The sequence below is a fragment of the Panonychus citri genome, unplaced genomic scaffold (assembly GCF_014898815.1).
Source record: "Panonychus citri isolate SS breed McGregor unplaced genomic scaffold, ASM1489881v1 Contig00141, whole genome shotgun sequence".
NCBI lineage: Eukaryota > Metazoa > Arthropoda > Arachnida > Trombidiformes > Tetranychidae > Panonychus > Panonychus citri.
In genome coordinates, this window is record NW_026515546.1 from 3,823,935 (window position 1) to 3,848,781 (window position 24,847).

General features: G+C 31.7%; 7 protein-coding genes across 7 annotated transcripts; 4 read left to right on the forward strand and 3 right to left on the reverse strand.

Annotated features, from left to right (window-relative positions):
• Positions 1-2,291: 2,291 nt before the first annotated feature.
• LOC128395525 (T-complex protein 1 subunit alpha-like) lies at positions 2,292-5,003 on the forward strand. The gene is made up of 6 exons (XM_053355957.1): positions 2,292-2,478; positions 2,642-2,856; positions 3,057-3,265; positions 3,346-3,533; positions 3,640-3,766; positions 3,841-5,003. Exons 1-6 carry the CDS (start codon positions 2,409-2,411, stop codon positions 4,691-4,693), a joined length of 1,662 nt encoding a protein of 553 aa, XP_053211932.1. The 5' UTR covers positions 2,292-2,408; the 3' UTR covers positions 4,694-5,003.
• Positions 5,004-5,079: 76 nt separating this feature from the next.
• LOC128395538 (PSME3-interacting protein-like) lies at positions 5,080-6,202 on the forward strand. The gene is made up of 2 exons (XM_053355970.1): positions 5,080-5,328; positions 5,450-6,202. The coding sequence occupies exons 1-2, from the start codon at positions 5,229-5,231 to the stop codon at positions 6,112-6,114; spliced, it is 765 nt and encodes a 254-aa protein (XP_053211945.1). The 5' UTR covers positions 5,080-5,228; the 3' UTR covers positions 6,115-6,202.
• Positions 6,203-6,349: 147 nt separating this feature from the next.
• LOC128395534 (uncharacterized) lies at positions 6,350-7,791 on the reverse strand. The gene is made up of 2 exons (XM_053355965.1): positions 7,617-7,791; positions 6,350-7,489 (listed from the first exon to the last, which is right to left on the reverse strand). Exons 1-2 carry the CDS (start codon positions 7,647-7,649, stop codon positions 6,626-6,628), a joined length of 897 nt encoding a protein of 298 aa, XP_053211940.1. The 5' UTR covers positions 7,650-7,791; the 3' UTR covers positions 6,350-6,625.
• Positions 7,792-10,227: 2,436 nt separating this feature from the next.
• On the reverse strand, positions 10,228-11,812 carry LOC128395530 (heparan sulfate 2-O-sulfotransferase 1-like). Its single transcript, XM_053355962.1, is given in 2 exon segments — positions 10,228-11,432; positions 11,435-11,812. Coding segments are annotated over 2 exon segments (1,134 nt in total). The 5' UTR covers positions 11,487-11,812; the 3' UTR covers positions 10,228-10,350.
• Positions 11,813-12,114: 302 nt separating this feature from the next.
• Positions 12,115-14,949, reverse strand: LOC128395519 (U4/U6.U5 tri-snRNP-associated protein 1-like). The gene is made up of 3 exons (XM_053355949.1): positions 12,638-14,949; positions 12,449-12,555; positions 12,115-12,370 (listed from the first exon to the last, which is right to left on the reverse strand). Exons 1-3 carry the CDS (start codon positions 14,816-14,818, stop codon positions 12,349-12,351), a joined length of 2,310 nt encoding a protein of 769 aa, XP_053211924.1. The 5' UTR covers positions 14,819-14,949; the 3' UTR covers positions 12,115-12,348.
• A 138-nt stretch (positions 14,950-15,087) lies between these two features.
• Positions 15,088-17,385, forward strand: LOC128395527 (U4/U6 small nuclear ribonucleoprotein Prp4-like). The gene is given in 5 exon segments (XM_053355960.1): positions 15,088-15,525; positions 15,623-15,744; positions 15,816-16,090; positions 16,182-16,528; positions 16,531-17,385. Coding segments are annotated over 5 exon segments (1,380 nt in total). The 5' UTR covers positions 15,088-15,359; the 3' UTR covers positions 17,001-17,385.
• Positions 17,386-17,689: 304 nt separating this feature from the next.
• Positions 17,690-24,392, forward strand: LOC128395518 (patanin-like phospholipase domain-containing protein atgl-1). The gene is given in 5 exon segments (XM_053355948.1): positions 17,690-17,885; positions 18,322-18,432; positions 18,435-18,553; positions 20,517-21,694; positions 22,442-24,392. Coding segments are annotated over 5 exon segments (2,406 nt in total). The 3' UTR covers positions 23,244-24,392.
• The last annotated feature ends 455 nt before the right edge of the window (positions 24,393-24,847 follow it).

Genomic DNA, 24,847 nt, shown 5'->3' on the forward strand with positions numbered 1-24,847 from the left:
CAGAATCGCATACGCAGCTTATTCAGCTACGCAGGTTCTAAGCGAAACAGTTTCAATACTCAGGGTATTCATGATTCTTATCCCCATGATATTATATTTTATAAAGAATTGGGTGAAAAAAATGATTACTTCATGATAAAAAAAATGTTTTTCTCTTTCAATATTATTATACATTCAAATCATATTAATTTATTTTCATTGGATCATTAAACTATCCTATTAATGATTCTGATTATCATGAGTCTATTTGTTCATGAGTATCAATGAACTTTTCTACTGGATTAATTTTTAAATTCTAATCTAATAATCGACAATAATTAGCACTTTTTTTTCTTGATTCATGGTGAATTCTTAATGCTGAATTGATCTTGAATAAATTATTTAACCATGAAAACGTCATGAAGATGAAAAAAGTTAATCTTTTTCAGAACTTTTTTTATTTCCGATTCTTTTTCGATTCGAATAATTTTAACAAAAATTAATTCGAATTCAAAATTTATTTTTTGTTCTTTTTTCGAAATACTTTATGATTGTAATGTTAATTAACTCGATGATTATTAATTTATGATCTAATTTCGTTGGAACCCTTTGATTTGTGAACAGATTTCGTTTCGAAAGTGTAAAGTTCGAGGTTCGAATTTTTTTTTCTTTTCCATTCTCATGTTCTAATTTTTCAGTGTATCAAAGTTTCGAAAGGGAAGTTTCTTTCTTTTCAGTTCTTCACTCTCATGATTTACATGAGAATGGAAATAAGTTCAGTTCGATCTTTGATCTTTTTCATTATTAATTGTTATCTAATCATCGAACCGTTTATACTCAATGAGGGAAAGGCGAATATCTATTGATAAGCTAATTTAAGCTTCGACTGTTGTTCCCTTATGATAATTAACGATTGATTAGTTTATCATCGAATTAGAAATTCTAAATGTTGTAAAAAAATTCGAAAAAATAAAACATGATGATTATCCTTTTCAATAGATTTTAATTAGATTTTTATCTTTAATTTGTCGAGTTAATTGTTGATTGGGTTAATTGTACAACCAACTAATCAGTTGATTGGTTAACAGAGATTGAAATTGTTTAGAATTAGGTTAATAAGTCAACCAGTAAATTTGGAGGACAATTTATAAATTGTTACTATTTAATTCAGTTGATAAAATAGCAACAATTTATCAATTATTTTGATTATTATTTTTTAACCTCCCAGTTGATTTGATTGTTGTTCAAATCTCGGTGAAACTTTAGATTGCTATGATGATATAATAACAATTGATGATTTCGATTAAATCTTCACCATCTTAATCAACTTAAATCATCAGAGAATCGGTGTTGAGATTTAAAATTTTCAATTTAATCAACAATTTAATGGGAAGCAATTTGTTGATCATGATCAATTCCCTTTGGGAAATCACTTTGATTTATATAAAAAACGAGGTGAAAATTAATTTAAAAACTTTTCATTCACTTTAATTGTTGATCAGTTGATAAGATTATTAAATTTTCTTGTGTGATTAGTTGATTGTAAATCCTAATCATTAATCATCAGATCAACTGAATTAAAAAACTAAATCGTTGATTGTGATTAACTTTTCAGATAAAAATAATTCTGTTAATGAAAAAAGAACCACTTTCTTGATCAACAATTAGATTTAATTAAAGTTTAATTGTACTTACGGATAATCATTGAATGGATCAAATAGTAAATTAGTTAACATGTAATCTTGATTACGATTCCTCCGCCCGGACATGTAGGGAAACATTTTGATTGAAGTTAATTGTAGTAAAATTGTTTATCCTTTTTGACCAACGAGTTTAATTAATTAAATCAAATTTCATTAACCATATTGATTGTGTTAATTATCACAAAACATTGAACTTTGGTAAACTTTTTGATCAGTTGTAGTTTATATCAATTCATCTTAAGATATTGACTTGATACAGTTAAATTGTTACCATTAGGATCATAATTGTTAACCAGATAGTAATAAATGGTTGAAACAATTGATTAGGTTTCTGATCAATTTAAATGATCAGGTAAACGAATTAGCAAAAAAAAAGTGAGTTCAGATTCGATTTTCTGTCTTCTAATTCAATGTAAATGATATTTCGCGTGACAAACTATTCCACCCCATCATTGATAATACAAATATAAGACAAAAAAATACATAAAATGCTAAACAATCAACTAATCATGTTTAATGATCAATAATGTTCATTAGATCAGATTAACGGATTCGAATATCGGATCCGCTGGAGATTCGATACTTTTCTCTCGGTATCGGATATCAACACGTTGGTTCTTCCTTTTGTTTAGTCTTGAGGATTTTTCTTGTTGATTAATTAGTTAATCTTTAATTTAACTTTAATTATTTAATATTTTAATACTTGTCAACTATTAATTAAACAAAATGTCAACCACTGGAATGTTAACTGTCCAAGGACAGAGAATCACTGGTAATTCTGTGAGAACTCAAAATGGTAAAAGAAATTTTTTATTTTCTATTCTATTCCTTTCATGTCCTCACCCTAATAATTTTATTGTCTTTTCTTTCGCCATTCAATCAATTAATTATTTTGTTTTTTCTTTTCTTTATAATTGTTTTTTTTTCTTCTTTCATTTTGGTTTGGTCTTTTCCTTTAGTGATGGCATGTTCGGCTATTAGTAATGTTATCAAATCAAGTTTTGGTCCCATTGGGTTGGATAAGATGCTGGTAGATGATATTGGTGATGTTACCGTGACCAACGATGGGGCGACTATTCTTAAACTTCTTGAGGTTGAACATCCGGCTGCCAAAGTTTTGGTCGATTTGGCTGATCTACAAGATCAGGAGGTCGGTGATGGTACCACTACTGTGGTAAGTTGTGTCTCTCTTTCCTTTTCCACTAAAATCTACCCTTTTTCTTTTCCCTTGTTATCCAAATTTACGTGACAAGAATTTGGGTAAGATTAATTTTACACTTTCAATTTAAACTTGTTTTCCATTACAATAGATTTATCACTTGAAGAAATTGATTATCTAATTTTTATCTATACTTTTGTCTCTTTCGTTTAAAGGTATTAATGGCCGCTGAGCTTTTGAAAAATGCCGATGAGCTAGTCTCTAGTAAAATCCATCCTACTTCAATTATTAGTGGTTACCGGTTGGCCTGTAAGGAAGCCTGTAAATTTATCCAAGACTGTATGAGTATTGATACCGACAGTATCGGGCAAGAATGTGTTCTAAACGCTGTTAAAACTTGTCTATCGTCTAAATTAATTGGCTCGTAAGTTAAAGCAGCTACTCATCAGCAAATCTCAACATGTAACTTGTTATTTCATCTCTTTCCGTTTATCCCCTTTACAGTGAATCGGATTTCTTTGCTGGCCTTGTCTTGGATGCTTGTAACACCGTTAAATTTGCTAAAGCTGAAGACCCGAAGTCGTTTATTTACCCAATTAAAAACATTAGGATTCTTAAAGCCCAAGGAAAGAGCACCAGGGAGAGTATAAATGTTCATGGTTACGCCCTTAACTGTTCCCTTGCTAATCAAGGTAAATTATTTCGAATTGCCTTTTTTCTGATTTTTTTTCTTCTTTTATCAATTAGATTAATTTCCTTTTATGCTAAGTATTAACAATTTATTTCCTTTTGTCTCAGCTATGAACAAGCAGCTTAAGAACGCAAAGATTGCATGTTTGGACTTTTCTCTTCAAAAGGTTAAGATGAAACTTGGTGTGCAAGTATTGATCAACGAACCAGCTGAATTAGAAGCTATAAGAAAACGGTAAGATTTCAAGATTTAATCGAAGTAAACTTGATAATTATGATAATAATAATGTTATTTAATAAATTGCATAGGGAATGTGATATTGCTAAAGAGCGAATGCAAAAAATTATCGCCGCCGGAGCCAATGTAATACTCACAACTGGTGGTATTGATGAAATGTGTGCTAAATATCTGGTCGAAGCTGGTGCGATGGGAGTACGACGGGTGAGAAAAATGGATCTGAAGAAAATCGCTAAAGCATCAGGTGCCACTATGATCTCTACCATGGCTAACATGGAAGGCGATGAAACCTTTGAGACCGCAAGTCTTGGTGAGGCTGAAGAAATTGTCGTTGAACGTATTTCCGATGATGAGGTTATCCTTATTAAAGGAATGAAACATCACAATGCAAGTTCAATTATTGTTAGAGGACCAAATGAATATTTTCTCGATGAAGTTGAACGATCTTTAATCGATGCACTTAACGTTGTAAAAAGAGTCATGGAATCAAAGAAAGTTGTTCCCGGTGGTGGTGCCGTTGAAGCTGCTCTATCAATCTATCTCGAGAATTTGGCTACTTCGATTAGTTCAAGGGAACAATTGGCAATCGCTGAATTTGCTCGAGCCATGCTCGTAATTCCAAAGACATTGGCTGTTAATGCGGCACAAGACGCAACCGATTTAATCGCTAAACTTCGTGCTTATCATAACACCTCCCAAACCAAACCCGAAAACAATAACTACAAATGGTATGGTCTTGATCTTTCAGAAGGTACCGTTCGTGACAGTGTTGCTGCCGGTGTTTTAGAACCTGCAATGTCTAAAATTAAGTCACTCAAATTTGCAACTGAAGCTGCAATCACTATCTTACGAATTGATGATTTAATCAAACTCGATAAAGAAAAATCTGATCCATCGGGTGGTTGTTATGGTGATGATGAATAAATCTCATTTTAAATGAGATGTTTGGAGAAAATCAAACCCTGTAAACATTTTCACCACAGAAACTCAAGAAAAAAAGGGGAGAATTTTCAATGAATTGGAAAGAAACGATGAATTCTAATCATATTTTTATGATTATCAACGAGAAAAAAAACAATCAGACCCACACAATTAACCAAATAACTAATATTAACTAAAGCTTAATCTCTCTCTTTATACCTACCTGTTTCTCTTCATTTCTACTCTTCTTTTCACTTTGCTTTTTTGATCAATCCTTTCCACTTAACAATAAAAAACACTGTGACTTAAATAACGTTTTTCAATTAAAATCATTTAACTCAAATCATTTTCCCATTCATTTTAAATTTAATTAAATCTTGAGCCTTTACCAAATTTTGTTAGAATCGATTATTTGAAAATCTAAAATCGAAATCGCTAGTTCACAGCTGATGATTAGAGACTCTTTTGTATTTTGAGTCGTTTTGTTTATTTTATCTTTTAATTGTCCTGATTTCATCTAACAAAATTTTTATCTAAAATGAGTTTTAAGACTTTTGTCAGTGAAAATCAATTGGAAGAGAATCGAAAAACTCGCCAAGCTGAATGGGAAAAGGTGAGAAAACCTGACGATCCTGAAGGTAAGATAATTTTTTTTTTCTATTTTGAGTTGATTTGGTTTTCGCTTTCTGAATATAAAACAGTGTATTTGATCTGATTCCTTTTCTATTTTCTTTTCTGTGCTCTTTTCTCTGATTACAGAGGCACCAGAACCAGAATATGATCCGAGATCTTTGTTCGATAGGCTACAAGAGCAAAAGATTTTAAAGCAAGAAGAGTTTGAAGAGTCCCGTCGACTTAAAAATCTGATCTGTGTCCTGGATTCGGACGAAACTGCGTTCCTTGAAATGGTCGACAAGAACAAAATGGACGAAGAAATCGCCAAACTTCGTGAAGAAAGAGCAGCCGTGGAAGAATTTAGAAAAGCAATCGAAGGACTAACCAAAGACGAACAAGAATCCAAAATAAGCGAATTCAAATCAACATTCTCGTTGAAATGTCTCTCCAGAAAATCAACCAAACGAACTCTCAACGGATCCTTAGCCAATCTAATCAAAATTAAGAAAACACCTTCACATGAAAGTAAAGAAAATCCCTCATCATCTACACCAGAAAACGTTAACTGTCCGCCGGTGGAAAAAGATGAAAAAGTAAAAGGTGAAAGTGCAAGTAAACACCAAGAAATAAATGAATCAAAGACTAACTCATCCAAAGAATCAGCTGATAAATTGATGAAAATCGAATCAAAAGTTAATCAACCAATTATGAAAACATGTTTAGTTGATTATGGCTCCGATTCAGAGGATGAATCAGATGAAGACGAAACAATTAACCCTCCAATTAAGAAATCAAAAACAACAGAATAATAATAAACTCACTGAACGTGTAAATAACTTTCTACTTTTACCAATTGTAAATTGAATTAAAGCTAATTTATTGTAAAGGTTAAAACAACATTTGATCACAATCAAAGTCTCATTTTAATTGTTGAAAAGAAAAAAGCAAAACAAAATGAAAAGATAAACAGTAATTTAACAGAATTCAAACTAAGGCATAAATAGACAGCAAATTAACAATTAATTGCTATTAAACATTTAAACCTTTTCGGATTGAAAGGATTAAGCCAATGGATTAGCTGATGACGAATTGAAAGTAGATTAAAAAGACTTGATGATAAATAGAAAATGAATTAAGTCAACTAAATTGAATTCGAAGACGAAACAATCTAATTGATTGTCAAAATGATAGAATATATTTCAAGAAGAAACTGAATTAATTCAACTTGATTGCTATTTCCTTGTAAAAGTTGAGTTGAGTTGAGTTGATTAACTTGACCAAATAAATAAAACGATTAGGAAATTAACGGGAGGGAATAAATTAAGTCGCCATGTCTTCGGCCTTACGTCGCAATCGACGAGCGTTATATTGGAGTCCCAGCCAAGCGTAACTACGAGCATTTGCCGAGCAGATCGTCGATAGAAGGTGCGATTCCGCTGCCGCTTTTAAAAGTCGCACTTTATACAAATCGCCCAAACTTAAGAAATGCTTGGCATACTTTTTGAGAGAAAGACAAGTTTCGTCCATCGAGTACATGAACAGTACAAACTCGTAAATACAATCATAATCATACATGTTGAGGGTTAAACTTGATTCGGTTAAATTTTCATCTCTCTCTTCAAATATCGATGAGACCGTTTGTAGGACACACTTGTGACAATTTATCTCGCGATCATCAACAATTATGGTAAAATCGGTTCTATCACCTTCTTTGAACATTTTAAGGTATCGATCTTCGATACTCGCTATTATTGCCTCATCTTCTTCTACTTTTTCCTTATTAATTTCATCAGTACATATAAGATGTACCATCTCCAATACCAGGGTAATTGAATCGTCGATTAAAAATTCATTCAGGTCGAGTTTACAAGTATTTTCCCAAATGTTGACTCTATCAGGAACCACTGTCCATGGAAGGCCGTCTTGTAGTTCGTATGAGAATCGTGAACATTTGATTACCATTCGTAACATAACATTAATCGGATAATTAACACGTAGATGAACTGATGGAGTCAAAACACACGAACCATTATCGTTCAAAGTCCAATCGAGTCCCATTTTTGCGACACTTTTGAAAACCTCGAACGACTCACTTGAGACTCCACTGAAATTTCCACTACTCACTTTGATGATTTGACTGATATTCTTGATTGTCCAAGGTCTGATAAAATTGTTCACTGGATCCTAGAATATGAAAACAATAATAACAATAAGGAAGAGTAAAAGTGTAAACAATAATAAAGATAAGAAGATGTAAATGAAAACAAAAGATGATCAAGATGAATTTTCAGAGAAATTGACATTCAATTACCTTTTTATTGCTATTGTTTTCACGAGTTGACATAATTATGGCCGCTTAGTTGATCAGAAAGTCGATTAAACTTCGGGTTAAAATGACCACAAATTCTAATTGTTGATACGAAAACAACAACACAAATCTGACAGTTGCGAGAATCAAGTGATGGATCAAGATCACTTCTCTATTGTCATGATCTAATATTAGATAGAATAACTTGAAATCTTTTCTACGAAGCTCCAAATTTGAAACTATCTGATCATTAGAACTTTTCTGCGAATTAATATTAATAATTTTACTAATTATTTTATTTAATTTACAGAAAATAAACTTCCCTTCAATTCATTAGATCAACTTTATCTCGATTGGAAAATCTATCTTTTAGAAAATTATTCTAAAGGTAATATCATTTTCTTTTGATTTGTTTTTAATGTATCGATTTCGATTAATGTTGTTGTCTTTTTATTTGATCTTAATTGCTCATTCAATTGTTTCTGATTCACTTGAGTCATTAAGTACATATGAATCATAAGGAATGACCAATTTAACGGAAAACTTTTTTTCGATACTCGTAAAGTCCATCAAATGGTTTATTGTTGTTGTCAATTTCGAGGCATTGAAAGCGCATAAGATCAGTTGATTCGATTCCTTGTCCGACAAGTTCGATTGATAGCCAGTCTGAATTCGAATTTAAATCGAACATTTTTTAAATTCGATAAGATGAACAATCAATAAGTCTTAAACTCGATGATATCGCCCAATCCAATAGAAATGTCGCCGATTGAAATTGAATCAAGATCAGAATTAGAATAAGATTGAATTCATTTTCCAAATTGAGTTAATTTGATTCTGATGATCATCAATCAATTATCCCGAATAAGAAAATCAGAATGGTTGATTAATAATTTTAGGAGTCTAACAAAAAGATTTGCATAGATTGCCTTTAGAATCCCAATTAACTAAACCAATTGGATTTAATTGTATAATTTTATTTCCTTCATCAGGTTTTTGTTTTTTTCCTTCAAAATAATGATCACTTTGTATTCTCAATGAATCTTGTCAATCCCAATACTTTAAATTTGATCCCATCTCAATTGTTACAATTACCTTCAAATTCAACAAATGAAAGCAACTCATCAAATACCGAGTTCAGTTTATTAGCAATCATCTTGCTGGTCATCAGCTCACTGGACACTTTGGGTATGATCGTAGCTTATGTTTACTATTTCTACACATTGGAGAGTCGATTTCCAGTTAACATGAGAGTTGAATCAGAGGAGGAACCCGAGGAAATTGTTCTCAACGAAGGTGGAACTGGTGGCGGTGGAAGTGTCAGCGGAAGTGTCGGCGGCGGTGGGAGTGTGAGTGTCGAACAGCCCGAATTGAAATACTCCAAGTTAACTAAGCAAATGGCGAATACTTTTAATTCATCGGAATCGGCGGTCGCCGATCTCAGGCCTTTTAATGCTTCCGTTATTGGCAATTATCGACCTCGATCAACAATCTTACCAGCGAAACGAAATTTCCCGAAAAATTAGTTAATTGTTATTACTCTTGTTGATTATTATGCTTGGTAAATTAATCTGTTTTAAATTGTTTTCTTGTTCGCAATACAATTTATTATTTTGTTGTTGTTGATTTTATTCTTGCTCTATTGCAACGGATTCAATTTCAATATGATTTACATATTGATTTTAATTACACATTATTTTTAGAAGCTAATTGATTGCGAAAAATTTTATGATTAAAATTAATACCAATCTAGAGTTAGTTATGTGGGTAAAAGAGGGTTTTTAGTGATAAAAATGAGATTCATTGGAATGGAGCTTGGAATTGTCCTTTTAACAATTAAACTAATTGTTTAGTTTAAATCTAAATGATTAAGAGTAAAAATTTGAATGATAATACATATTCGGACGAAAGTATTAATGTAGTGTCTCAATTGTGATTGCAAGATATTAGCTGATTGTGCTTGTGTTTTGATTGGTGAAGTTGATGAACAGTTATAAGATCAAGTTGAGATAGATGGTTGTAATTTAAAAATTGTCAAAATTTCTTGATTGTTGAGTTACTAGTCATCAGAATTGTGTGTTCATTAATTGAAATTTTTGATAATTAGAGCTTAATTCAAGGCTATGGAGTAACTGTTATGATGGATATGTTTTGGTTCGTAGATGAATTAACATTAGTTGCCTTGTATTACATAATATTATGTTCATCGGTTGAGGTCATTAATTATACACATGATAATTATGTGGTGATTATATTTTTCCAGATCTTATGTCATCTTTTAATTAGTTTGGGCTTTCATAATGATTAGCATTTAATCAGTGCCGTAAATTATCTGGTATTAGACGTTTATTTCTCTCAATGTATATGAGAGTCGGTGAGATTATGATGATAACAGAGAAAATGGTTCTCTCTTGATAAACAGGAACTACTAATTTGATTTAATTGTTCAAGATATGTTGAAATTTCCACTCGGTTCGTGGCGATAATACTTGATCTCATGGAGAATAAGTTGAAAAGTAGCTTGAATTTTCCTCTTTTTTTTTGATGGAATGTCAAAGCTTGAAGTATATGACTATACAATGGCACTCGGATAGTAACGTAAAAATGATGAAGATGAAGATGAAGATATTTATAAGTGATGATGGTGATGATAAGAAGTGAGATTATAACCGGAAAGTTGAGTTGTATTACATCGGGGAAACTTTTATGTACATCAAGATAGGAAATAGAAGATGAATTAATGACGAGGTCGAATTTTTTCAAAGAAAAACTGTCTTCCAGTGAAGGTGAAAGTTGATTCACCTTTAGCCAGGAGAGTCCGTTGTTTGATGAAATTAAATTGCTGCAAGGCAAAGGTGTAGAAATCGTTTTCCATTTGCCAAACTTTTGATTGACGGATTATTTCAATGGTCTCAGGTGAAGGTTCAATTTTATTTATGGTCCGGCGAAGGTGAGATTTGTTACCATTCTCGTAAAGATGTAAGGCACCTTTGAAAAATTTAGGTAAAGTGTATTCGAGAACCGCCAGAAACATATGCATTTGCTCAGTTACACCGACCACCATGAAATGTTGAATGAGATTCCGTTTCGCCTCTTCGAGAGCCCATTTATTACCTGGTGACCAGCAATCGTTTGAATGGCCACAGAAAAAAGGAATCTGAAGCCACATATTGTTGGGATCACAGTCTTTCTCTTGTCTTTCGACACACTGGTCAAAGGTTACCTTGTTTCCTTGTCTTTTACGAACCAGATAAGGTCGGAAATCATCACCATTTCGCAGGAAATAATAATAAGATATGAGTCTTTCCAAAGGTTCACGAACCATATTAATGTAAATTGGTTTATCTTTTACACCAAATTGACCAAAATTGAGAAACGATAGATGACCATGGACAATCATTGGTCTCCTTTCTTTCCAAGAGGTTAAATTTTGGACAAAATTCGCTTGATCAGGTAATGAGAGTACGTGACTATTTTTAGTTGTATTCAAATGAATAACATTAAATTTATTTGAACCACAAAGATCGTAAGCTATACCCATTAAGCTTGTGCTCCCTGTTTTGGGAACTCGATTGTAGATGATGATTCGATCTTCACTTGAATCAATTGCTTGAGTATGTTGATTGTTTTCTTGTATAATGGACACAGAAAGAGTGGACAGTGAAGATAGAGATGGCGAGGAAGAAGCTGATGATGATGGAGATAAAATTGGTGAAGGTTCATCCAAGGTTTGACGATTTACATAAGAAGAGAGAAGAGCTTTTCTCTCAAGACTTGAAATTCGATCTTCTAAATTTTCCAAATAATAGATCAAGGCGAGGTAAGAATACCAAGAAATAGTAAAAGGTAACGTGAATTAGGAGTAGAAGTCATTGTTACAAGTTAATTGTGGTTGAGAGAAATTTGATAAAATGATCAAATTGACAGAGAATGTGAAGTTACGTAAACTTAAAGAAAAACATTTACAAAAAACAAGAAGAAAACAAGTAATGAGATAATTTGATTAGTAATCAACGATAGTTAAGTAATATTACACTGAAGGAAGGTCATAATCAATGAAATATTAAGACTATTAAAGTCTTTCATTTCAATTGATTCCATCATAATCAAATGATTCTAAATGAATAATTGATCCAATGAAATCAGAAAATAAGGTTGTAACACTTGAAGGAATTAATAAACTGTAACAATTTAAGAAAAACATTAATGATTGAAGAGAATGAAATTTTTTTCTATTAATACTTTGAGAGAAAAAAAATTCTCTCTCCAAATGTAAACATTATTTTCGATTATCGATAGATCGAACTTTCTTCCAATTAACTTTTCCAGTTTTCTTAATTAAATGGAATTGTTTCATTGGAAATTCGAGGTTCTTTCAATTAAGAACAACTAAATTACTATAAATTGTCGACAAAATTGATTGTTATTAATAATTTTGATCTTCTCATATGACAAGATGGTTAACTTAAAGACCGGATAAACATTAATTTAAGTAACAATATAAATGATTGACTTGTTTTATATTTTTGACAATTAATTGTACACAAAAAGGTTTTTAGATTTAGTTTGTAGTTGATTAATATTATTTTACATAGTTAGGAAATTAGGATTATTACACAGTAGAAAAGATCATCCAATTGGTATAAGAGTTTAAGGGTGAAAATTTATGGATCAAGTTACTCTTTGGGATGTTTATATTGAAGATTAATTAAGGTCGATTGAAGCAATTAGATGATCACTTTTTTGCCAATGATGTTCTATAAGAGAAAGAGAATGTGATATATGAATTTACTAAGCAATAACAATTAAGAGGAAAAAACGAATAAATTACTTACGAGGCTCCACTAAGAACAATATAAGGAGCATGAAGCTCTTTTTGTTTATCTTGTAATAACTTTAAGGTTCCTAAGGGAGTGTCCGTTGAATGCATTTGCCGTAATTTCTGAAAAAGATTAGCAAAAGTTAATTTTAATTGTCTATGGTTTGAAGAAAAGGTTAGAATGAAAAAAGAATAGTCAACTTACTTCTCCTTGGTCAAGTTTTTTCATTCGTTTGTCGATTTTGTTTTTACCTGGACCTTTACCATGGAATTTATGGGATAGAACTCGAAAAGCTTCTTTCTGGTTCAACATTCGACCCTTTTCGTCTACATAATCTAATTTAACGTCTGGTTTGTAGCCATCTTTTTCTTTGAAATCGGATAATGGTCCATTGTAACGGTCACCTCTTCGACCCATTTTCTCTTCATCGTAAAACTTTTCTTCAATTGTATAATTTTGAGCTTGAAGACTCGAATGTCTCGATCCTGGGATGGGTTTTCTTGGTTCTTTGTCAAGATAACCTTTTTTCATAGCAACTTTAAGAGCGGCGGCCACTCCAAGACTAACATCAGGCTCTTCTTCTAGAATGGGTTGCATTGGATCAGCCGTAGCATCATTGGAATCAAAAGAGGCAACAGAAGCTTCCATATCTACCTCATTCCATGTTCCTCTGGTTGGTTCATCACTTGTTTTCTCTGTTATCATATCGACTTGATGTTTCCTTTCATCTATCGCATCTTTTTCAAAGTCATCATTATCGTCATCATCTCCATCTTCTTCTTTAAATGTTGAAAATTCACCAAGATTACGACAAAACTCAGCGGTTGAATTGAGAATAATTGTTGATCGATTACCTTGAGAGGTACCAGGTAATTCTAGGTCATCTTCTTGCTCTTTCTTGATCATTGCCTCACGTTCAGCGATCAGTTTGGCGATTCTTTCTTCTTCCTCTTTCTTTTCATTATCTCTTTCCTTCAATCTCTTAGCTCTTTCCAAAGATCGACGAAATTCTTCTTCAGCTTCCTGTTCCTCGAATAGGATACCCGAAAGATCAACATCAGGTAGTTCTGAGTCTGATTCTGATTGATCTTCTTCATCAGGTATATCCAATTTCAAACCCGAATGACCAACTGTCGGTGTTGTTTTTGTACTTGTAGAAGGTGACATGTCATCAATTTCCATGGGGGCGGCAGTTTCGGTGGCAGTGGTCCTGTTCTTTCTAGAACCATGATCATCACTCGAATCATAAGAAATTATACTTTCAGAAATATTTTTTCTCTTACCCTTTTTTAGCTTGGCTCGTATTTTCTTTGGCTTCTTAAACTTGACCAGTTCCTCTTCCGTGTAATACTCAGAGGCCACTTTAAATGAAGGTGTATCCAATGATATTACACCGGCTTGTTGTCGCAATTTTTCACGAATCAATTCAGCTTCTTTCTCTCGATCCATAGATGAGCCAATTTGAAAGGTCTCTCTTTCCACTCCATTTAATTCCTCGTCATATTTTCCGAGGATATTCTTCTTCTTGAGAATACCAAATTCATCAAATTCTGGTTCATCATATGGACGATATTCATTCTTCTTTAATTTATTTTCCATGTTCTTTTCGGCTTTTTCAAGATCAACCAGATTAACGTTCTCAAGAACATCATCTTTTTCATCTAAAACTTCCTTGTCTTTAAGTGTCATGATAAACTGATGACCTTCTTTGAGAAATTTCTCTGAATGGGCAACTTGTAATCCTTGTAAGTCTTTCTCAGAGTAAAGTTCATTGATATTTTTTGGTTTACGATCAGCAACTTGATTATCAATCTCATTGTCCATTTCATCCAACATACGAGCTTTTCTTTCAGCTTTTAACTTTTCAATCGCAAGTCTTTTCTCTTCAATTTGACGGCTTTTCATAACCCAAGCAGCAGCATCTTCAGCATCCTCATCATTATCTAAATCAGCTAAACCTTTTTGATGATCAGACTTTGAATTATCTTCCTTGGCTACCTTAACAGAATCTCGATGAGAATCACTCCTTCTACTGGTACCTTCACGACCATCATCTTTATCCTCCTTTGATCGTACCTTAGACCTTTTACCATCATCTCGTCTTTCAGGACTTTCATCTCCAGAAGAATAATATTGCCGTTTTCTCGAAGAAGAAGAGCTCTCAGATTTTCTTATACTACTATTACTTGTAACAGTCGATGATTTATCTCTAGATGATGATTCATGCTGCCTATGGGAATCTCGTTGATGGTGATAATGATGATCATCATAATCTTCATGACTTCTATGGTGTTTATGTTTCTTTGATCGTTCCCGGTCTGGTGATTTTCGGCTTTTACTGTTACCAGACTTACTCGATCTGGTGGGACTTCGGTGTGAAGGCATAACACAGTTTTAGAATAAAAATACAACACAAATAAACAGAAAAATGGAAAAATTGACAAAATTAAAAAACAAAAACTCTTTCACAATTAGAAACAATAAATTAACAACAAGAATCAATGATCACTAATCATTAGAAAAACAATTCTATAAAATTCTGTTGCTAGGAAACCAAAATTCTTTTTTGGAAGCGCGAAAATTGAATCGAACACATGTTGAAAAGAAAAACCAACAAATCGGATTATTGTTTTTCTTCAACCACTTAATTGTCTCTTGAGAATTAAATTGTTTCCAGTTAATTTTTCCTCTTGATTTTTGTTCAATGTTCACTATTGATCTTTAAGATTCCATCGGGTGATCAGGTTAATTGTCTTGTTCCATTTGGTCATTTGTTCCAATTCTGAATTGACAATTTCTTCAAATATTCTCATCTTTCTATATTGTGATTCTTTGTTTGTGTTGATTTTTTTAACTTTAATTTTTGTTCTTTTCTTTTTTTGTTTGACTTGTTATTTTGTTGGATTTAATTTATTTAATTTCCATCATGTCTATTAATATTTCTACCGAGTATATGGAAATTGAAGAAGATTCAAGAAGTCGAAAGGCAATTCTTGAAGAATTTGAAAGAAGACGTCGAGGTAGACAAATGCCTGTTAGTGTTGATGATGGAGAAGTAAAAACTCAACTTCGACAATTAAATCAACCAATTTGTAAGTTGATTCACTTTTTTTTTGTTCTTTGTTACCATTTGTTAATCGCTACATTGATTGTTTATTGATCGTAATCTTGTTGTTTCCATTTAATTAGGTATCTTTGGTGAAGGTCCAGCTGACAGAAGGGAGAGATTAAGACAACTTTTAACTAGACTTGGAGAGGAAGTAATTAAAAAACCTAAAGAGGAAGAAAAAAGTGAAGAGAAAGAACGAGATGTAAGTGATTAATTGTTCTCTTTCTTTAATTGATTGTAAATTGATTCAATTCTTTTTCCAATTTCTGTTAGACTAATACCACTTGGTACCATGAAGGTCCGGCCAGTTTGAAAGAGGCAAGGTTTTGGATCGCTGATTATTCAATTAAAAGAGCTAAGGAAAGGTTGGATAAAGCTCGTGAAGAAAAGGCCATTCCAGAAGCTCAACGAACATTAAATCGACAAACACTTCACAAGAAATTACTTTCCTTTGATTCGGGTTACAGTCAAGTCGATGACGCTGGTAAAAGGCCACTAACTTACTGCCAATTTAGTCCAAATCAATCGATGATTGCAACTGCTTCTATGTTAGTAAATTGTTAAAAATTTAATTCATCTTATTTTTATTCAATCGAACATCAATTTCAGTGTTTTCTATTCGTTTTATACTCATTTCAGGAGTGGACTTTGTAGACTTTGGTCACATGAGACTTTAGAGCCCATTCAAACTCTCCGTGGTCATAATGATCCTGCTTGGTCAATTGTTTTCCATCCTCAATCAACATTGACCCAATCACCGGATACTCTTAATTTGGTCTCTTCGGGAGCTTATGGTTCAGTTTTTCTATGGAGTTTAAATCGAGAAGAACCTATTAGAAGTTTGGAAGGTCATGGTTCACATAGAGTTCGTCGAGTTGGTTTCCATCCCTCTGGACGTTTTTTAGGAACATGTTGTGCTGATCATTCATGGAGATTATGGGATTTGGAAGCAAATGAGGAGGTTCTTTACCAAGAAGGTCATTCTAAGAGGTTTTCGATATATCTTTTCATCCTGATGGTTCATTGGCAGCAACCGGTGGAGAAGATACTTTTGGTAGAGTTTGGGATCTACGAACTGGTCGATGTATAATGTTCATGGGGGAACACACCCAATCGATAACAAGTATTTGTATATCTCCAAATGGTTATCAAATTTTAACGGGAAGTTCAGATAATACGGTAAAAATTTGGAACCTCAGAGAGCGAAAATGTGAATACACCATAGCAGCTCATAGTGGAGTAGTTTCTGGAGTTCTATTTGAAAAGAATCATGGCCGATTCATAATAACTTCTGGTTTCGATAATACGATAAGAATTTGGTCTCATCCAGAATGGACTCACATTCAAAAATTGGAAGGCCACGATTCCCGTGTAATGTGTGTTGACATTTCTCAAGACAATCAAAGTATAGTTTCTTGTTCTCATGATAAAAAGTTCAAACTTTGGAATCCATGTTAACATTAACAAACAACAAATCAAATCAAAAAAAAATCCAACTCTAAGCACAATATAAATCACATAAAAAGAAAACAATTAACTTAAACAATTAAACAACGACCGAAGGAAAAAAGACCATAAAAATCAGTTCTGTCTCTAATCACTAATCAAATTGAAAATTTCTTCTATTTGAAATGTCCTTCTATCAACCAATTAATTTTGTAATCAATTTATTTTATTTTCCTATCAATAGATTTAAACAGAACAATCAAAAGAGAGAAAATTAAAGAAAATTTGAAATGAGCGCTAAAAAGAATAACCGAATCCGGAAGCGAATTCGAGATGAGGTGATTTTTGGAAAAGAAAATTTTTTTTTCTTTTCTCATTAAACCGTAAAAGCGTAAAAGTCAAAAGAATCAGTTTTGTTAATTATCTTCTTAATCACAGTTATTTATTTATTCTGATTGAAAATAGTTGATTGCCAGAAAGAGATTGATAATTACATTATTTCTCTATGCGAATTCTGTGAATTATTTAACTAGTGTTCGGAGTATATATTTTCTATTTTCTATTGTTATTTAATTGACCCAAAATTTTGAAATATCTACAGTGTTTAAAGGCTGATAGTCTATTGAATTTATTAAATTGATTTAAAGAGAATTAACAAAAAAAAACGAACTAATTGTTTGGTTAGCGAGGAAAGGAACATAATGATTCGAGATAATGTTAATATTCCAGTGGAAAAGATGAATCTTTCCTTTGCTGGTTGTGGATTCCTGGGTATTTATCATGTCGGTGTTGCCTCTTGTTTCCGTGAATATTTACCAGAAATTGTTCGTAATAAATTTTCTGGTGCCTCTGTCGGTGCTCTTGTTGCCACTGCGATGGCTCTTGATTGTTCTTTAGGTAAGCATTTACATTTCTTTATTCGTTAATATTCATTATCATTCATCACTCTCAGTCTATTTGATGTTTAAGGCAAAGAGTAAAGATCTTCTTTGTTTGTTTACTTTTTTTCCCATAAATGTCAATCTCTTCTGTCAATTACATCATCATCTTTTTCTCTGTACTCTGTTGATTTGACTGTTGACCTTTCTCTCTCGTTTAATTTGTACTCCGTTTACTTAACAGGATCTTTAAAAAGTTAACTCTTGTGTCAAGATTCATTCATATCAGCCCTTTGACAATGAACTTGTTAACAGTATCAATACATTTTGACAGAAAATCTTCAAGTACTTTGAGCCCTTTCATTTACTGTAAAAGTGACAAGATTTATTATACAAAAGAATTGAATGTTTTTCTTTCTATTTGTTTATTTTAATTTGTTTATTTTCTTTCTCAGCTGAAAGTACAAGTGATTTGTTAAAAGTAGCAATTAAAGCCAGATCTCGAGCCTTAGGTCCTTTCCATCCGACATTTGATGTAACCAAAATCTTATACGATGCTCTGGTTAAGCTTTACCCGATGATGCTCATAAAAAAGTTTCCGGTCGTTTATTTATCAGCGTTACCCGTGTCAGCGATGGTAAAAACAAGATAATCTCACATTTTGACTCTAAAGACGATCTTATCCAGGTTGGTATCTTGTTGTTTTCTTTAATAATGCCAAGAAACTTAGAAACCTTAATTTATTGTTGAACTCGAATAGTTTTTCTAATCAACATTCAAGGTAATTTTTCAGTGTTTTCTGGTGTGTAAACCTCATGACTTCCGAGTTACAGCCATGCAAACCTGACTAGTTCATCATCATATGATGCATCATTAAGCTTCAGCTTTAGGATATCCCCACTTCAAGGTCACATTACTCACTTGAACAACTTGTTTACTACGTATTATTATGTACATTGAATTCACAATTACTGTTTTTTTTATTATTCCTCTTAATTGTTATCGTGCAATTATGCAATAATTAACTGAATAACAGAAAATACCTTTCTACCTGTGATACTTCAAGTAATCAGGTCGATGGGTTATCCCAGTTCATTAATAGATATCAACGTAATTATAATTATAGTTTTTTGACCAATAATTTAATTGTGACACCATAGGGAAGATAATTGTTAACACGTGAAAATAATCAGTTGATTCTATTGTCATTTGTTATAATTAGTTTTTTCTGTTTGTTACTACTACAACTTTTTCATGTTTATCCATCGTTTTCTCATAATTAACCTTGTTTTTTCAATTACCTGTTGATTGTAAACAATCAACTTTTGGTAATTTAAATCTCATTTAAATCTCATCTCTTCAATTCCAAAATACAATTACCTTGTAAGAAAAGTATCTAAGTTAATTCTTAAGGTTAACGAGTATCCCCAATAATTAAAGGACATCAATAAATTTATGAATCAAAAACATTTTTTGATTAGCTTTTTCTTCACACACAATTAACTGGGTCAAGATAAATTAAAGATAGAGGAAGTGACAATTTACAGAATCCAAATTAATTTCTGAATGAGTTTAATAACTGCATTAGTATTATTCTGATTGTTTTTCAAAATGAAGTAAATTATAATTCAAAACATAATTAACTTTCATTTTAACTAATCAGATTGAATTGAGTGTAAATGAAGGTTATCATTATGAAATTGGTATTATATTAGTTGTTTTCGGTAAATTTTTTCTGGTTTACTCATGCTTTCCAATTAACGATGATGATCATCGTAATTATCATTGTCTTTTTCAAATATAATTATCGTTAGCAATTGATTATAATTATATCAAAAAAGATTAATTATCTCTATCTATTTTCTACCTATTTACATCATAGAAAACTCTTGAAAAGTGTTTTCGATTTTTACTATTTTAATCACCTAATATTTGTTTAATATTTGTCAATCAATTGATGTTGATTATTTGATGATTATGTAGAAAAGGAAACCAATCAACTGATTTACTTAAACATTTCTTATAGTCAATATCATCTCATCAATTGATTTCTATCTACTCAAATATAATAATTATTATTAATTTTTTTTGTCACATGAAATATCATCTATCTAATCACTACTAATACCTATTTTGAAATACAATTGTAGTTGTTAGTTATACTAGTAAAGTGATTTCATAATCACAATTTAATCAGCAACACTCACAATCAGTTGATTAATTTACCATTGATTATTTTATATGTTCCATTATTATTAATATTAAGAGGCATTAGATCAGGGGAAACACATAAAAGGAATTAGTGCCAAATGAGATATCATCTTTAAATAATAGTTTTAAATGTTAATCGTGATAATCATATTGAAAGTGAAGGCTAAATTAACTAATAATAGTTAACCAAGGTTGATAATCAATAGCATGTGACAATGAAAGTGAGAATGGATTAATGTGTTTTTCTCTCGCTGAATTATTATCTTGATTTGATTATTGATAAACGAAACTAAGGTGATTTGAGACCTTGAAGGGCTTGATAATCTATTTCAACATATTACTTGATTGCTCATGATTTCTACTTGATAATTATCTCTCTTTCTATGCTTTTCTGTTTAATTTGTCTAAATTTGTTTCTTTTCGTTATCTCTATTTACAGGCAATTCAGTGTTCTTGTTTCATTCCATGCTGGTCCGGAGTATTTCCCCCTAAATTTCATGGCGTTGCTTACATGGACGGCGGTTTTTCCGACAATTTACCAATTCTCAATGATTTTACTGTAACCGTAGCTCCTTTTGCTGGAGAAAGTGATATCTGTCCACAAGAAAACACTTTCAATTACATGCAAATTCAATTGAGTAATACAAGTTTCTCCATTAGTCCGGGGAATATGTACAGAATCACTCGAATCTTATTCCCACCACATCCTGAAGAGATGTCGAAAATGTGTCTACAAGGATTTAACGATGCTCTCAAATTTCTCCAACGAACAAATAAAATCTCATGTCTTCGGTGTGTTGCCATTCAGTCAAGTTTCCTTCTCGCAGAATCTAATGAGTCTGAACCCGAAGAAGAGATGATTGAAGATGTGGTCGAAGAAGAAACGGAAGATGATGAAGAAGAATTTGAAGATGAAGATATGGAGATAATAACTATGGAAGATTTAGATGTAAAAAAGAAACCAGATAAAAGTAAAGAAGTTCCAGGATTTCGAGTTGTCGATAATTGTAGTGAAACTTTTACTAGCTCTGATTTTCACTTGGACGATTCAAGTGAATGTAAAAGTTGTCGAGAAATGCTTGACCTTCACTCATTACCCGATCCAGTAGCCAAAGCCATTCAAGAAGCAATTGACTCTGTTAACAAAGGTTTAATCAATTGGATCTACAAACACCGTCCAGTTCGTGTCCTATCACTTTTGACCATTCCCATTACTCTTCCCTTTGATTTAGCATTAATATTTACCATTAAGAGCTTACGTATGGTTCCTGTTATTACCAATGAACTTAAAAGAAGCCTTATCAATATGTTAGCATTTATCCTTAAAGAGGATAAATATAACAAGAAAAAAGCAACCACACGATTCTCATGTCAACTTGCAATCACTGAATTTGGGGGTAAAAATATCACCAATGATTCCAATGGTCCATCTCCTACTAAAATATCCAAACCTAATAATGTTAAAAGAAAAGAGAGTGTATTCAACTTGGAATCGCCATTTAATCGTAGGAAAACATCAACATATGATAATCCAAAGTTATTGTCTTCGTCCAGTTCAAGGTTGGAAAAATCTGAAACTCTCCCACCAATGAGTTTATCCTCAGCATCTGATTTAAGGTAAGTTCTGATAAAATTATATTCTACCAATTATTAATTCCTTTCTTTCCCCGTTTTATCATCAAACAATTACAATTCATTTAATAATTATATTAAATGTATAAATAAACCAGATTAAATATTTTAGATGTCATTAGTATAAATGCTCACCTTTCTTACTGAAAACACTTTTACCTGTTCTCTACTTACAATGACATTATTAGGGAAAGAGTAAAAAAAATCTAAGGATTCCCATAGCTTTGAGAAAATCTTTTACTTTAATCTGATTTATAAATAACTTATTAATATTAATGGTGATTATTTGATGATTTGTGCTTGAAACGATTACTTTTCTAATGATTTGCTGACATAATGATTAACCAGCAACTGTGTAAATGATTTAACTCATCTCATATCACCTCATATGTTGTGATCATTGAATCGTCAGGTGACGAGATGATGATGTCAACCAGAATCAGATAATCTTAATGTCAAATCAAGTTTCTTACGAATTATATAAACTTTTATTTACGAAATAATTTCTCATTTTGTCACTCAAATGTTTTTGCTTTTTTTTGTGATTTGATTGGTTGTCATTCACATGTTCCTCATATTTATTATGCTCTTATGTAAGGGGAAAACTGAGATAAAATCAATAACATTATCAATTTTGATATTAATCCATATAACTTGTTCTTTGTTTATATCATATCACTAATCTTTGATTATCTTTATCTCTGTTTTTTTTGTTCCATGTTGTTTTTTTAGGTCAAGACTGAGAGAGGAAAGTAAAATCAAACGCAATTCTTATGCTGGTAAAGAATTCTCATACTCTTCTAGTAATCTAACTCGAAGCTCTTCCTGTCAACGTGAACGTCGCAAAACGGTTGCCGGTCTTTCCAATAATATTAGTAGTAATAGTATCAATGGTTCTAGGATGAACTTTGGTTTCACAGTTGATCTTCCAATCGATCGATTACCTTCAGGATCTCGTAAAAACAGTACCCGTCGTCGGTACGCCTTAGGTGAAATGGATGAAAGCTATGAAACCTCCAGTACAAATTCAACTAACAACCTGAGTAATTGTAATGATGTATTACTTACAGTATTACAATCATTGGGTGAAAATGTTGATCCGCAAGAGATTGATCTTGATGCTAAAGAAGTGACCAACAAAGCTTTATCCATTGAGAAAGAGTATTTTGAACGTTTCGCCAACAGTGAATTAAGTGGAATGGTAAAGAATAATGAGACTTTGGATAAAATAATGGACGTTGCTTCTAACAGTCAAGCATTAATGGCTTTCTACTATTTAGATGAAAAGAAACGAGTTAAAGTTACAGAAATATTCAGTATGCCAGCTGATAAAAATGATTCAAATGATGATATTCAACGATCACCACCACAACCACCAGCACCTACTTCAGGTCAAGATGAAGAAGATGATGGAATTGAAATAATTGATGATGATTCTCGTAACGATGAGGAAGCTCTTCATGCCCACCAATCACCAGCAATTAACTATAACAACAATCGAAATAACAACAACAATAATATCCTAGTTGATTGACTTCACTAATCATCCAACTCCAATCATACTTATCATTACTTAACTATTTATTTTTTAATCAACCATGAAAACAAAAACCACCAAGAGAGTAACAAAAGCGACGACAATTGCTAAGCATTTTACCCACTGAGCGTCACCACTTCGTCTTAAAACTCTTACCACTTGATTGCTGATTCTTAATGAAAGGATTTACAATTAAACATTTATACTTCATAATGAGTTAATGCAATGGTAGACAGAGAAAAAAAATTATTATTACTAATTATCAAATAATAATTTAGACCATTTCAATCAATGTATTATATTTACAATGAATATAAATACTATTGAAACAAATTACTTATATACAATACCTGCAACTACAAATATCTACAAGACCTTTAAGTAAATCACCACCTAAGAAACAATTAATTCAACAATTCTCACCATCGATCAACTTTAATCAACAAACAATTTACCAATCACATACCCACCAAACTCTTAAACAATTCATTAATCATATTAGTCAACTTTTCCACCGCCCAATGTTTAACAAATGCTTTAAATGCAAATGAAGACACAAAAAGCTTATCAATCAAAACAATTTGCTAACCAAGGAAAAGAAAATCAATCTAATTAATGATCAGCATCCATTTCATCATCTTAATCACCATTATATCAACAAATACCATTAATTCATGTTCATATTGTGCCTACAAGATTTACATCAAAGCCCATTGTAAAAAAAATGATATTACCCAATGAGAAAGATTAAGTTTGATTCTTTTTCGTTAATTAACAATTAATCCTTTTCTTTTTTTGTTCACACATCAGTAACACAACAATTAACTTGATTATCCTTCCCCTCTAACTGATTGTAATTACACATTCCCATTATATTGAAGACACACACAAAAAGAAAATATTTATTAACTGTTATGGAGACAAAATTAATCCATAATTTAATTTAATGAAACCAAAAATCAAATTCAATTAACCAATACAATTAAACTGATGCGATGTTGGTCAAAAGGTAAACAAATTAAATGTTAATCAACAATCAAGAGTCAAACTTGAAAACTGTAATTCCCAAAGATGTTTAATTCTCAAATTAATACAATTAAATAAATGAATTAACTTCCTCAAAAGTTAATCAAAATAACAATCAAATTAATTGACTAAATCAAGTGAAATACAATCAATGTTAAATCATTGATGAGGCCTGAAAATTTGTACAAAAAATTAAATTGTTAACAATTAGACGATGTAAATTGCCTTAGGCAAGTTAATTGTCTTGCAAATCATTAAATCATTTTGTCTTTTTCCTCAGCAATTTAATTCACAATTAATGACAGGAAAACTTTTAATCTACTCATATCATCTGATTGATTGGTTAAAAATGAAAACTAATCATTAATGATTAATTAGTGAGAAATTGTAAGTTAGTTTTTAAATTTTTTCAATTTTCAATCAACTAATTGTTAAATATTAACTTTTTAAACTCTTCCATAATTTAATATAATTGTAAAATTAATGTATTAACTCAAGGTGAATGGTTAATGATGATGTTTAATTAATGAAAATGGTTACAATTAATTATTTATATGATCAAATAATATTTTTAC